General features: G+C 35.5%; 1 protein-coding gene across 1 annotated transcript; it reads right to left on the bottom strand.

Annotated features, from left to right (window-relative positions):
- Nucleotides 1-7,779: 7,779 nt before the first annotated feature.
- pnp4a (purine nucleoside phosphorylase 4a) lies at nucleotides 7,780-13,158 on the bottom strand. The gene is made up of 6 exons (XM_053484316.1): nucleotides 13,095-13,158; nucleotides 11,727-11,890; nucleotides 10,413-10,516; nucleotides 9,326-9,501; nucleotides 8,762-8,952; nucleotides 7,780-8,305 (listed from the first exon to the last, which is right to left on the bottom strand). The coding sequence occupies exons 1-6, from the start codon at nucleotides 13,115-13,117 to the stop codon at nucleotides 8,088-8,090; spliced, it is 876 nt and encodes a 291-aa protein (XP_053340291.1). The 5' UTR covers nucleotides 13,118-13,158; the 3' UTR covers nucleotides 7,780-8,087.
- Between the last annotated feature and the right edge of the window lie 3,003 nt (nucleotides 13,159-16,161).

Below are 16,161 nucleotides of genomic sequence, written 5' to 3'. Positions count from 1 at the left end.
TTCTTGATGGCAGTATTTACATGAGAGTTTTTTTTCCCTCTGTCCTTAGATCAATGCTTTTTCCACCCTAAAGCTTTAGGTACTTCTTAAAAAGAGGTAGATATAATATACCTGATATTTGAAAATCTATATAGCATTGCACTCAGAGAAGCAATATTGCACCTTTCACTATGCAGAGTAACTTACTGATACCAGCTGGCCTAGGACAGACCATCAGTCATAATTTAGCTAGCTTTTTTTTTTTTTTGCTATGTTTAAATTAAGGGCAAACATGTGCAAGGTGAACAAAATTAATTAGAATAAAGTCCTTTTAAAATGGAATCTATTTTAGTAAAATTATCATTATATATTACAATTGAAGCTATAGGAGGCCAAAGCATTCTTTTCTCAGTGTAACCTTGGATCAGCAATTTTGACTTCCCTTCCCAGTGGTCATCAGAGGGAGTGGGGAGTTTCCATGGTATCATTTGAATATGTGATCACTTCTTTGTGTACAGATAGTTGCCATGGTTGCTTTGTTTTTCCCTGCCTGTGTGTCATAGTTCCTGTTGGCAGTGCGTGAGGAAATCTTGCGCAATCCACAAGCTGTTGTGTAACACTGCCATCCTTTCTAGTTTTTACAGGTGTGCTTCCTTTCTAGCCCTTAAATTCTGTCCCCTCCCTTTATTAAGAATTTCTTGCTTCTTTATCCTTCTTTACATCAAATTATGTAAAAACTTGCTTTTTGAGAAAATGCTTTATTCTCAGCTAGTTAAGACGAGATAATGGTGTATACTGTACATACAATACATGGTCTTTAGCCCCTGGGGAGGCATAGCCAAGGAGAGGGGAGGGTAGAAGAGAAAAGTGGGAGGGCAGGAGAAGTTACACAAATACTTTTCTGAAGCTCTATTCTGTAACACTGCAGCTTCCACTTATGGGAGTACTGTAGATGGAGGCAGAAAGGAAAGAGATGCATGTTTCCGAGAGGGTTGCCATGTAGACTGGGACGCTATAATAAAAGGGAAGAACAGCAACAATTGAAAAAATAATATTTTTTGATGCTCTACTAAAAAGCAATACGGTATCTTATAGAATTAATTCTGTGGCCCACCAGCAGTAAAGTATAATACTTTGAGTTCTTTTGGTACTTATGCTTTTTTCAAAAACGTAGCATGTGCACAGGGCCCATCTGATGACACAAAACCCAACTAGTGATGTACTACATGCGATCATATGCAATTCCAGGCAATAGCGCTGTCTGTCACTGCAACATAGCAGCTCGAGTGTTTACCGTTCTGTAAAAACCTCAACCGGACGGCAGTGATGACCAATTGTAAAGTGTTTATGCACATGGCTATACGCTGAGCAATAAAGGTTTTGAGGATCATGATTGTGCATGCATGCACAACAGTGACTGTGAGGGATTTGAGTCTGCGATTGCATGATAATCGCAGGATGTGACTCAGGTAACAACAATGTGGGAATATAATGCTGGTCTGAGGTCAGCACAGCATGTTAGCCCATGATAGTGCTGGTAATGACTGTGAGTTGTCTCGATAGGACATTCATCTGCAGTGAGTTGTTAGGGAGTTGGTTAATTGTACCTTTGAGAAATTTGCTTATTATACCAGAATCCATAGGTCATTAAGTTTTTTCCCCTGATATATGAAATCAAGCTTGTGCATCTTTATGTGCTCTCTTACAGAATTCACTGGAAGAAGTAAAGAATTTGTAAAGTTCTTGGCCAAATTGCAGTTAGGCAGTAATTCACCTGCAGGAACTATGTATGGGGGCAGGCAGTGACAAGACCAAATAAATTTCATCTAAGTTGCTAAAGAGGAAGCATTTCATCTCATTTATTGCTTTTTTAGTACTCATGTAATTCTGGGAAAAAGGATGTGTCAAAGGCTATTTTATCATGACATACAGATAGAAATAGTCAGAATAGTATTGCCTATTAAAATGAGTGATTGCACTCCCTGGAAAAATATGAGTATTGCATATGAGATGCAATTATGTGAAATGCTAGGCTACGTGTGTAAACATTAGTCATACCATGAATTGCCATGTCTTAATCATGGAGGTGTAATCACACCTTTGGATTCCTTCAAGAGTTTTAATGTTTTATGAATTTTTAGGAATACATTTTGTGGGGGGAAAATGCTAGATCTGTTCATTGTGTTTCATCATGCTTGCCAAAATAGAGATATGTACATTTTCGACATTTGGCAGATGCAATTATCCTTCCTTTGATAGCGACTTATATAAATGCTTTTAAGTTTCTATTATTAAATATATCCTTACACTGGTTCACTAAAAGTACCATCAGTCAAACCCTATTGGGAAGATTTGTTTTTTACACAGTGTAGAAATGGTCTCTAGTTTATTCATAGAAAAAAAAAAAGTCCTGTGCCAGGTGTCCTGATCATGTACATCTGCTAATACATCAAAGAGACAATAATATGTTCTAAAAAAAAAAACATGGATATACGAAAGGGTTCCAGGGAACCAAAGGGTGAATTTCCATATAAGGAAAGAGTAAGAAAAACAAAGTGAGCGTAATGTTTAAGGCCGTTTAAGTAAATATGTAATTTGTGATGAAATTTCGAGTGAATGATGGCGTAAAGCCTACTTCCAGAAGACTTCAAATATAGTATGATGATGAGACAGCAACAGTAAAACATTTGAACGTGTCATGCCCAGGCCGACAATGACAGTTCACTTCATCGATGTTGCAAACATACAAATTTGGCAACCAATATCTACAACTCCCAACACAGCCTGTCAATGTCACTAGAATTCTAAGAACACACATGTGAAACCAATCTCATATGCACACTACACTATAAGACATTGCATAATAACCTATAACAAGCGAAGTATACACAAAACCTTTCTTACCTTGATTGGCACATTGACCCTATTAGCTACTGTTTCCGAGTGTAGTCTAGCCCAGTTCACTCTATTGTTGATTGCCCAGCCTTCGTCTATTTTGATTAGACTATTAGATGATTATCTTAAATACCCGAGTTCGATTTGGTTGTGTGTTTTTTAAATAAAATACATTTAAATTTGAAATTTTGTGTCTACTACTCCAGTTTTAATAGAATAGCGCAATAGTTTTAAAGAAGGCTGTATGTTGATCCTGGCCAAGGTGGTTTGGAGCCCACTGCAGTCGTTCCAGTGAACATTCAGGTGATCCTTGAAGATCCTTGTACAGTTCTGACCTCGCTCCAAGTGATTTTCATACATTTGGACCATTAAAAGGGTTCCTGGAAGGCCAGGATTTTAGATGTAAAGGAGGCAGTCATCATGGCTCCAGTGTAATGGAAGGACTTTCTAAATTGACCATGTCCAAATACCAGTAAAATGCTGGGATAAGTGCAACAGTGTAGCAGCGGTTAATACTTTAGAAATGAACTTTAAACAATGCTTGTTAAGTTGTTAAACAGAATTGGGAAACAGGATGTAGTATGCTGTCAATATTTTTTTTTTAAAGGGCCAGTGGGAATTCATGGGAAGTTAACCAGGAAGAAGTTGGAGCGTCAGACATGGAGTTTATCCTAAATTTCAGCTGTTAAACAACTTCTTATACCTCTTTTACATATTGAACTTAAGCCTGCATAAAGATTATACATATAAATCTCTGATCCATTTGTGTGTTACTATGTTCGTAAATAAAATGGTAGACTTTCACATGCATTCTCTCTCTCTCTCTCTCTCTCTCTCTTTCGAACATTGGTGTGGAGAATCACACCAGGTAGCAGTCCACTTGACTCGATATGAAACCCAGAACAGGATCCATACAAGATCTTACATACACTCATCACTCACTCATCATCTATACTGCTTCATCCTGAATACAGGGTCGCAATGGGCCTGTAGCTTATCCCAGGAGACTTAGGGCATAAGGCAGGATGGGGTGCCAATCTATCGCAGGACACACACACACCCAGGCTCACACTTATATACATTATGGGGGAAGTACACCAATTAGCCTAAACTCCATGCACTCAGACATTTACATTGAAGCAGTTGGCAGCCAAAAAGTGGTAGTGGAAACTTATTGGTGCTGGTGGTGCATAGACTCAGAGGAAGGAATCGAACCTGTATATAAGGAAACTTTATGTTCAAATGGAGTGACTGGTTCTCGTTGAGAATAATTAATTTCTCAGTCAGGCAACATGTTGTGTACAGTATTTAAGGGATCTGGTCACTTAACAGCCCTTAACTAAACCTAATTCCTCTTCAGTAAACAAATAGACAAATAGTAAAACACTTTAGTACTTTAGCACTTTGATACACCAACGCTGTATCAAATTTTGTCCCACAAGACACTTATTTACAAGATTGTCTTAAAGGCGAAAGAACATTGGTATTGATTTTTGTCTTTGTGGGGGAATAAAATTTTGTCACAGTGAGGAAAAAAAAAAAAAGGAAGAGGGGGTTGTGATGATTATCTTACTGGTTTGAATTTGAGTGTGTGTGGTTTGGGGGTTGGGTGGTGGCGGTGGTGGTGGAGTTAAAGCAATTTGACCCTCGACCCGCTGGATGTGTTAAACTTCCGAAGTTCCAAGAACCACTACATTATTTTTCCTAAACACTGAGAACCTCCAAGAGATAAGTGCAAAAAAATATAAGTCCACATTCTCTGATTCCTGTTCTTAATTATGTTTTATAAGCAAAACCCTTTTTTTTATAATCAATTTCACCATTTGGCAGCCATGGTATTTTCATAGGAACAGTGAACAGGCCTTCACATTGCAGATTAAACAGAATCAAATTTCTGCTCTAGATGAAACATTTATTAGTAGTTAGTCTGACTAATACCTGAGTAATACAAACTCTGGATTGAGTAACACCTTTTGACTCCCAGCCAGCCATGTGTACATCTGCATATTAATGTGTCCATTAATATGAATGTTTTTCCTTGTACCATATTCTGGATTAAGTTTAGTTCTTGTTGATCAACGCAACTATTCCATTGATCATAGTTTGGCTGACCTGAAGTGACATGAATCCTTTCAGTAACAGCTACAAGTGTTAATTCATTGGCCTGTGCCGCTTTAAAACCAGACTGGAAATGACCCAGTAAGTTGTTCTGGGTAACAAAGTGGCAAAAACAATGATTGTATACAGCATGTAAGACAGGAGAGAAGTGATCCTAGTCAGTTATGTCTGGGGTGTAGTGTTGCATGGTTATAAATAATCTAATCCATCTAGGAACCTGTGGTGGCAATGGTGACCATTATATTTATTCCTATTTTCTGCAACTGTGGTAAGACCTCTGGTCAATAATCACACGCACATTCACACTACAGGCAATTTGGGAACGCCATTTAGCAAAATCTGCGTGTCTTTGGGCTAAGAGGAAACCGGATCATGTGGAGGAAACCCCCCGAACAAGAGGAGAACATGTATTTGCACATAGAACCTGAGGTGGAAATCAAACCCTGGAGGTGCAAGGTGGCATTGCTAACCGCTAAGCCGCCGTGCCACCAAATAAGCTAATAGAGAACTGGAATAAGAGAATTGTTGATATAACACTATCCCACAGTATTATATCAGCAAGAATCTTGTTACAATTGTCTACAGTAACTTTTATGTGAAAGCCAATGCAAGACTGACTTCAGGAATCAGAGAAAAGAAAAGTAAGAAATAATGTGAAAAGAAAGTGAAAGTGTGCAGTGTCCGGCAGACATGATGGCGTGAAGTAATAGATTTATCATTTCCTGCTCTGCGTGCACACAAGCAAAAAGTACCATGAGTCCCCCACACAGGAATACTCATGCCACTTCCCAAACCACAAAGATCTCATGTTGTTTTAGATCTTATCACAGACCTGCCAGAACCACAAAGAAACAACACAATCATGGTAATCACAGACAGACTACTGATTCTCTAAGTCACTACGTCTGATTCCTTTGTCCAGTCTCCTAACAACTTTTTAAGACAGCAGATCTTATGTTTCAAAATGTTTTCAGATTTTTAAATACCAGAAGACATCTTAAGCAACCAGAGTATGGAAGGACTCTAGGGAGAAAATGAGCGTCACAGTCAACCTAACATCAGGATGTCATTCCCAAGCAAACAGCCAGGTGGAAGGGGCCAATCAGAAAATAGACTCCTTTTTGAGAATGTTCTGTGCGGAGGATCAGAACGACTACCATGGGCTGAGTACACAAACTGCCTTAACCACTCAAGCACCAGTCTGATCCCATTCTCATGCATACTAGGATACAAACCTGTATTATTTCTGTGGACTTATTGGCAGTGTATGAGTGGTTCTGGAAGTGTTGTGAAAGAGCACGCTGACAGGTAGAAAAAAACGATAGCAGCAAACAAGGTATTTGCCGATAAGTGGTGAGGGAAAAACATCACATGGAGGAAAAAAAACATCAGATATGAACCAGGAGGTCGTCATTCTTGCCTTTCTCCCTCTTTTTATATTTCACAGTTTAAATCAGCATATGGAGGGCCCTTGGACGAAGCATGTCTCGCCAATACTCATGGATTTGTCAGGATGATCATAGCATAATAGAGAATAAATAGAAAAAATAGCTTGTAAAAAAAAAGCCTTCTAGGATAATAGAAACGTAAGCCATAATAGGTGTAGGATAAAGATCGGTAAAAAGAAAATAATCTCCTATGTCCACACAAAATGTGGGTTCACCCAGTCTTTTTTTTTTAAATGAAATGTTAATTGCTGTTTTATTTCCTCAGAGCAATAATACTGTAAGATACTGCTACAAGCCTTGTCATCAAGTAAACAACAGTCATGGACTGCATTGTCAATATTGATATGTTAATGTACGTGATTAATCTAGAAATTCTTACGCGTTACCCTTTTTTTTTTTTTACACAAATTAATCATATGACCAAGTTTGACACTAATGGCTTCCCATAAGCAGGACAATTAGAGGACTAAGGAAACATCACCAGGTGTGCTGAATTTTTGGATGAAACAAAAGTTGTGTTAAGGTTTTAGGTTGTTAATTTCCAAATCTGAGGATCCCGGTTCGAGCCCTGCTGTCGGTGGGTTGCCACTCTGCATGCAGTGTCGTCCCATTCAAAAGACTTAGATGTTTGAGATATTATAAAATTGCATAATCTGCCTGTGATTTAATCAATTGACAGCACTAATTTAAATATATCAGGTTTATGCTGTTGATTATTTAACGCAAATTACCAGTAATTTCTAAGAGTACAGGTTTTGTCCAAATTCATGTTGATATACTAACTAAGCAGGTTTAACAGCAGTTTCCTTTGTGGATCCAAAATTTATAGGATTTAGCCATGCCTGTTGAAAAAAACATAAATTGCTGATTTAGTATGCTTTGGTATGCTTAGTGGAAGCATCTTGCTATGGTTTAAAAATTATAGCTTGCCATGGCAACCACATGATTTAATGTCATAGGCTCTGGTGTAGCAGTAAAGTGCTGAAGCAGAGTAGTGGTGGAATACTTTCTACCCTCTCTGTCCTGCATTAATGTTGATCTTGATCCATTCTGCCATCCAGACCTGTGTGATCATCCTGATGCTTTGCTTCTGGTTATACTTCTAAGCACATGGAGACCACTCACTGCTGCTTAGGATGTCCATATATGGCTGGCTTAGATACAGTATAGGCCTACTGAGGATGGTCCCACTTAGAAAGCATAAGGACTGCATTTAATACAAACAGTTTTGGTAATTTTTAAAAAAACATTCACGTTTTTATTCAAAAGTTATTTGACTCAAAGAGTTTAATAATTTGAAGCAGAGTCTGAGTAAAAGAGTAATGTGTAGGAGGGGGCAAATATTATGGATAGCACTCATATTTTACTAAAGATTATGGCTTCGTCTATTAAATACTTTCTAAAATATGTTTAGCCAATTTTATTTTAAAATAATCACTTATACTAAACCCACAAACATTGTATTAAACATGGGATGGGATGTAATTCTGATATCACAGCACCACCTAGTGTAATATTTGTACAAGATTTGCAGTGAATGCTATCTATTAAAAAATAACAATGAAGCAAGCTTTGTTAGTCAAAATGCCTTTAGATTTGCCAAAAAAAAAAGAAAGAAAGAAAAAGAAAAACACTCTGGAACTATGGTCATGCTTCATTGTTATTAATGTCCATATGCATAATGATCTCAGTAATGAGCTTCTGCAGCATTTCTGTTCGCATTTTGCTCACTTCCAGTATGGATTCGTGATTAGTGATCTCTGAGTCCTCATGACTCGTTACAACTTTATTGGTGATCAGTGAGAGGCCAAAGACACGCATGCCACAATGGCTGGCTACGAGGACTTCAGGGGCTGTGCTCATGCCTGTAGGACAAAAACAAATATAACAGATGATCATATCTATTATCTAACTCATAGGCTGACATGCAGTGTAAATTATACTAAATTATATTAAATAAGATCAGATTTGTATACATCATTTTACAAATAATTGTTTGGGGTATTAGACACTGTTTATATCATAGTGCTTTCTTCAAACTTTACATTGTATGCACATTTCAAAAATAATGCATTTGTTGTATATATTAAAGCCAAAACATGTCATATATATAATGATAGATCTTTGTAAAGTATTGGTATTTAAGTCCAGCATTAATATACTTGTATCCACTCCACTGACCAATTTAAATAACTAATATTTAATTATCATATACAGTAGGTGATCAGTTTTACTTGTACAATTTTATGCATTAATAATGAAGAATTGTAATAAGCAAAATTTATTAAACATTTAACATGTTACTATTTGGAGAAGCTTACCTACAGCATCCACACCCAGCATTTGCAGAAGCCTGGCTTCTGCTATGCTTTCAAAGTTGGGCCCACCCACCATGCAGTAGACTCCTTCCCGGACGAAGTGAGTGACGCCCATGCTCTTACAGATGTCAAAGGCAAGTTTTCGCAAATCTTTATCATAAACTCCAGACATAGAAGGGAAACGAGGTCCAAACCTGAGTGGTAACAGTACACAATTAAGAGATCTCCATTTGTGTAAATAGTTACTCTGCAGCAAACTGTTATGAGAATTATTAAGCTGTAGGAAGACAAGCTCCTCATGTTTTCCTTTTAAGGTTATAAAATGAATATTTTTTTTGAATGGGAAATCCTAAGGTTCTACATATAATCTTAAAGGGCTTCCAATATGCAATTGTTTAGTGTAATTATAAATAACCTTCATTTGTGAAAGTGATCAAGTAATCAATGATATTATTTGATATCAATGATATGATAAACTAAATAAATGTTAGTCCAACAAAACACTTACATTGTTTTATTTTATATATATTGTATATTTTTTGTTAGGTCAGATAGGTCTTAACTTACTTCTCGTCATTAGGGCCATTAAGTGGGTTTACACCGGCAAGTCCAGGGAAGTTGATGTGATCTCTAATGATCATGATGTCACCACAGTGATAGCTTTCTGCTATGGACCCTGCAGCATTCGTGACAATCAGGGTTTCCACACCCAAAAGCTTGAACACCCTCACAGGGAAAGTGACCTGTGATAGAGATGCAGAACCAGATACCAGACCAGCTTTTACTCTTTAAAATTTTTATTGGTTAACAAAGTTCAGAACAAAGTTCTGAGCACAGCATTAATACGTTTTATAGCAAACATAACTGCGTAAGCCAGGAGTGCCTCATTTAATTTATAGTCCACATTTCAAAATATAATTAAAAAATAGTTTATAACTACTAGTTGCCAAGTTGTGATTGCATGAGGATTTAGCCCTACTGCAGTCAGACCAATTAGTTGGTTCTTTTGGGAAAAGCTAAGGAAGAACTACAGTATTTCTCTTCACAAGTCATCAGTAAATGGGTTTTTTATGATGAGTTTCTTATCCTGTAAGAGAAATTAGTTCTTTTATCAAAATCTTGAACAATAATGTAATTTTGAAAAAGCATTTAATTCAATCCCCTTCAGCTTTGATTACAGCAAATAACGTGGTGGCAAGTTAATGTGTAAAAAAGATGCCTCGTGCTCGGATCAGGGAAGAAAAACTACACTGATTTAATTATCTGGTCATTCAGTATATTCAGGTCAACAGCTGACCTCAATAAATGAACTTGCTACATAATGATGCTGAGCCTAGATCTGACCCTCCAAAGCATCTGCAGATCTTAACGCTGCATCCAAAGACTTATCCAAAGTATACTTTGTCACTGCTCATCAAACTACATGATCTTTTTCCTTTGCTCCAAAGTCCAATTTTTATTCTCACTGATTATTTTTTCTGACCAAATTTCTTTTACAGAATTGACAGTCAAGCACTATTCTTGCAGGTTTTAATAATATGTTGATAGACTCTCAACCTGTTGTTTTCTTTGCTTCATGCAGCCCATTAATTTGACACTTCTCAAATGGCGACTTATTTTTCAGAAAGGAAGTATATAATCTCAGTGACCTCACCTTATACACTGAATACCCCTCATACATGTGAAATCGTCCCTGCATACAAATACAGGACTTCCCCTTGAGTTCACCAAACACCAGCCTCCCAACATGGCCCTGCACTGATTATACAAGCACACAGTTTATATACACACATCAATTATATACAGGTATACTAATATAAGCAGTTTAACTGCAAAGCACAAGAAATATAATTTCACTTTTAAGTTTCAGTTAATCTGGCAAGTTAATTTCTTTTCCTGAAGCACACAAAGTTGTTAACCAAATGATTTCTATATATCAGTGACAGTCAATGATTGAATTACATAGTAAACTTTCATAGAAAAAAAGTATCTCTTTGTCATTTGGTCACAGTATTAGTAAAATGGCTGATACTGGCTGCATAAGATAGTGGCTGCTGTAAATGAGCTAAATGCATTTAATTGCTTTTGGAGAATGTTGCAAACATTCCAGTCATTTTCCCAGCACTCCTGAATTAGTATGATAAGGCACTGTTGTCAACTAACAAAGTGGTAGAAGTGCTGATAAACCATTGCTGATGAGGACAATGCTGATGAGGCATTGTAAACTAAACTGATCTTTTTTAGTGCTTTTTTTTATTACATGCACCATTCTTTGGAATTAAACAGTATTTATGTGCAACAATTGTCCCAATTTGCTGCAAGGATGACTCACTTCCAAAACGCAAGTTGGCTAGATTTATCAAGAATATCTTGGAACCAGCCATCAGACATGTCTGATCAAATTCCCTATTTCTCAGCATATACTGTATGTTTAGACCCACATGACTACAGATCACGCCTAAACTCAATCTTAATCCACTTAGTATTAAAAAAAAATAATTTAGTGTTATGTATCTTACAATTAGAATTTGCATACTTAGGTTTGTTTAGACTGAGGTTATAAACTTTGTCCTACTGCTCTTACATAACAATATTTTGCTGAATTAAAACTCTAATTGTTGATACTTAATTGCATATTTCCATTGCCACCACCACAATTACAGACTGATTACTGACAAAACTGTTAGATGTAAATATTTGTAGAATTTTTGCTAAATGAAACAAAAATCATACGATATGTCCACATACAGTTTTTACACAATATTTTGTCATTTGTGCTTATCACCTTTGTGACTCAAATTAACTATGTTCTGTACAACAAATTCTGCATCAGTTTTTACTTGTTTATCTTTTGAAAAAATTTTCAGACATGAAGAAAACCTGACCTTTTGTGCAATTAATAAATTAATGAACAAAAATAAATACCAACTTTGCAAAAATTAAGTTTATATTGATCTCCAAACTTCACCTGTGCTTTGTGGGAAGCCAGGAATCTCAGAGTACTTGAAGGAGTGCTGGCATTGGAGGGCATCAGCCAGCATGCCCAGTCCAGATCCACAGATGATGGCCACTTTAGGTCTGTGCTGTGTTTTAGATAGAAGCCAATCTACTGTTCTCTGATAGTCTTTATGACTGTAAGGAGACATTACAAATATCTCTGTTATTTTTTGTCGTATCATTTATTTCTTACATTTTATCAAAAACAGAAGGAACCTGGAACAGAATGTGACGATTACGCATATAATGAGTCCGTGTGGTGCTCGGTGGTGAAAAGCCATTACTAATGTCTCTTAAATACCGGTTAACCAAAAAAATATTGCATATGTCATAAAGAAAACCATCTGTAGCCATGCAGTAAACCATACCTAATGTCTGTATTATGAGAAAAAAAGGTTTTGTAAAGGTCACTTATGGGTTCCTCATTCTCTCTCTTTGATGCAAGCATTAACAGCATTATCTGAAACATTACAAAGGGTTCTTTTTCATGTAGAATCCTACAGAGTTTTTTTTTTTTTTACAATAAAACTTTAAACTTAAAACACTGATAGATTGAAGTTTCACAAAAAAAGTAAAAAACTAAACAAAAAACAAGTTATAATACCACAGTAATAGGTGAATGATTAATTTCATTTGTATTTATTATTAAACAGCACATTAGTTTACACAATCATTAAAGCACAATATTATAATTCATTTAGAGTGTAAAGAAATATTATTCTGGAAACTTGACGCACATGTTATGACCAAAAAAAAACTGCTGTTGCATAAAGTAAGTTACCATGGTTTATGTTGTTTAATATGTTCAAATTGACTGCATTTATTACTCTCATGACTAAAAATAGGTAGTAATAAATGTAGTTAGAGTAACTTACTGATCTCTGGTATATATGTGTATTTAGTTCTCCATTTTGTCAGTAATCAGCTACAAAATGTTTATTATGGTGTTTGTTTTACTTATGTTATGAACTTAAGATCTTGACCATATTTGGCATATTTTGTTTATAAAAAAAAAAAAACACCAATATTACCAGTATTGCCGTGTCACTATTTTCAAAAGTAGAAAATATCAAAATTAAGTGAATAATTATTTTATATATATATTATTTTATTTTATTTTTATCGTTTTTTTTTACTTACTAATATATTTCATAATATCAGTTAATGAAGTCTTAATGAAAGCGTTCTCATTTTAATCTAGGAAAAAAACAAATACAATAACAGCTCAATAAACCTATGGCACAAAATTATATTTCAATATACATAATTTCTCAAATGTCTATTCACATTACTGTAAGAATTCAAATAAGAGCAGTAAAGGAAAAAAAAGGAATCTTACCTGATTTGATCTCTACAGTGCATGTTAGTCTGTGTAAGAGTATGGCTTAAAGATAAACAGTATACTTGAGGATTGGAGTTGTTCAGAGCAGAATTCATTATTCACTATTTAAATAGTGACAATACCGGAACTTTCTAAACAACACCAGACTCCTGATTGGTTACAGCTCAGTGTTGTCATCAGCCAGGCCAAAGGGACTACTTTGTGCATGTGAGGCATATGTATACTAGAATAATTTATAGATAAATATATGCAATATATGCAATAATCTACCCTGAACAGTTAATATTGAGATGTATCTGCAACTTATACTCTGTAAAGCCTTCATAACACTCTAATCTGAGGTGCTGGGATTAAAACATCCTAAAGCATATTATCACATTTCCTGATATGTAACTCACTATGTAGGAAGATTTATCGTTTAACTTGAAACACTAGTAAATAGAGTGAAAAAGATCAGACCATGTCAGTTTAGATGATAAACCATCTCATGATTTTTTTATTAAACAAATAATTACATTAAAAACTAAAATTTTCAGTCACATATTGTTCTTTAAACACAAAACTGAACTAGTTAGCATGTTAGCATAGTGACCAGTCTTTGGGCTATAGTAGTGCTGGCATTGCTAGCATGTGAGGTTCATTAATAAAGAACAGGCTCCAACTTAAATCCAAAACATGGGACCAGAGAAATTCAGTTTAAATAATTTGAATACCTCATACTGTTTCCCCTTTAGCGGGATGATAGTTGTGATGTGCCACAATCAGTTTACTGTTGTCTATGTAAGGAGTTTTTTATTTTATGCTGATATCCATATAGCAATAAATTTTCTCCCCATACAATTACGGTGTGAAGAGGGAAAAAAATTAATTGCCTTTAATTTTTCCTCATATGGCACTTTTTTGTCAAGATCTTATTGTGAGTAAGAAGAATTATTCATTCTATCTGAATAATAGAATGATTTTTTTTTTCAATCAACTACAGTACAAGTCAAAAGTCTGGACACACCTTCTAAGTCAATGTTTCTAGAGTGTTTTCATTTGCAACGTTCTAAAACAACACAAGCTTTCAAAACTCTAAAATAACACATATAGCATTATGAAATTAATTTGAAAACATTAACAACAATCACTTAATCAATCATTAATTCATTTTTTTACCACTTCTAAAACAGTTCTTTAGAACAGTACAGTATTGTCAAATGCATTTGCAAAACCTATCAATCACCATAATGAAACTGGCTCTCATGGAGACCTTCTCAGGAAGGCAAAATTTACCTCTGCTGCAGAAGATTTGGAGTTACCAGCCTCAAAAATCACCCTTTCAATTGAGACTATTGCATGTTTTAAATGCCTTCAGCATTGTTTTACAATAAAAAATAATAATAATAATGAGAAAAGACCATGGGATTAGAAAATGTGTCCAAACTTTTGATTGGTAGTGTACATTAAAGCTATTTAATCATTAAAATAGTTTTCAGAAATGTTAGAAAAACTATTAAGTATGAATCGTACTATTGACATATATTTGGATTAAGAATTAATGAAGTCCACATATCTAAAAACAAAGCAAAAAAAAAAAAAAAAACAGCGCCTTTAATTAATGAATATGATGGTACAGACTTGCCTTATGTGCAAGGATAAGGATTTTTTTTAACTCTCTCTCTCTCTCTCTCTCTCACACACACACACAAACACCACTTTGACTTATATACAGATTTATTGTTAACTTGGACTAAAATATTTGAACATACAGTACTGTACATTGGGTTTTGATTGTTAATCACAGTCATGTATTATTTTTAAGAAGCTTTGAAGCTGTTTAATATTTGCTGATAGGTCATATGTTAGTAAACACAAAAATCTAATCAAATAGCTAATTTGCTAAATTTAATGTAAGTACTTAAAATGATCATGTTTCTTTAAGGAAGAAAGAAGAGTACAGAAATAGACACACAGAAATTATTGAATTAATGATGTATATACATAGTGTTGCAATGGTCATATGAAAGCGTAAGCGCGGCTGAACTTGGACTTGAATCAAATATGAAAGCATGAATTAGATAATCTCTGCTGTCAGTTTCTTAATCTTTGCACAAAGAGTCTATTTAATTTTTCATGACACCTTTCAGGCTGGGTGGAATAATGTGTAGTGGTTAGCACTGTCGCCTTGCACCTCCAGGGTCCGGGTTCGATTCCCAGCCGGGCTCAATTCCCGTCTCTGTGTCTGCATGGAGTTTGCATGTTCTCCCCGTCTTTGGTGGGTTTCCTGCGGGTATTCCGGTTACCTCCCACAGTCCAAAGATATGTAGTTTAGGCTAATTGGCATTCCCAAATTGACTGGAGTGTGTGAGTGTGCCCTGCGATAGATTGGCACCCTGTCCAGGGTGTACCCTACCTTGTGCCCTAAGCCTCCTGGGATAGGCTCCAGGTCCCTGTGACCCTGAATACAGGATAAAGCGTTATAGAAGATGACTGACTGACCTTTCAGGCTCCTTTTCTGACTGCTAAAATCTCTATAAAAAGAGGGATATCTCTAATGATTGGTAATAGAAGGTCACATGCAGTCATGTGGAAATGTAATTGGACTTAAGGGCACGTGCTACAGAACTTGTGATTTGGAAAATGAGTTCACTATGTCTGCCACTTAATTCTGCTGATTTCAGGCTACATGTTTCTATACACTTTCTCTTAGTTTATTATTTTGGCATAATATGGATCTCATGACATGCCATATGATAAACATTTCTGTAGAGCTTATTAAGGGGAACATCAATGAAACGTTCTTGAAACATTTATCAATTTCTCATTCTTAACATTAACAACTACTGGTAATTTATATTATGTACATAATCCAATTAAAATGTTTCAAAGAAGTTATGTTTAAACATGATTATATTATGTAAAATAGAGATAGTTTGGTTATACTTATGTAAAAAAACTCTAAATATTTAATAAATATTTTTCTTCTTTCTTTTCATTTTAGTTCGCAGTAAAACCCATCAGTACAGCGATATTTTACAGTTCAGTATAAATATTATCCAAAATTCACAGCTCTCCCTCTGTC

The sequence above is a fragment of the Clarias gariepinus genome, chromosome 23, assembly GCF_024256425.1.
Source record: "Clarias gariepinus isolate MV-2021 ecotype Netherlands chromosome 23, CGAR_prim_01v2, whole genome shotgun sequence".
Classification (NCBI taxonomy): Eukaryota; Metazoa; Chordata; class Actinopteri; order Siluriformes; family Clariidae; genus Clarias; species Clarias gariepinus.
This window is presented reverse-complemented; position numbering and strand designations above follow the sequence as displayed.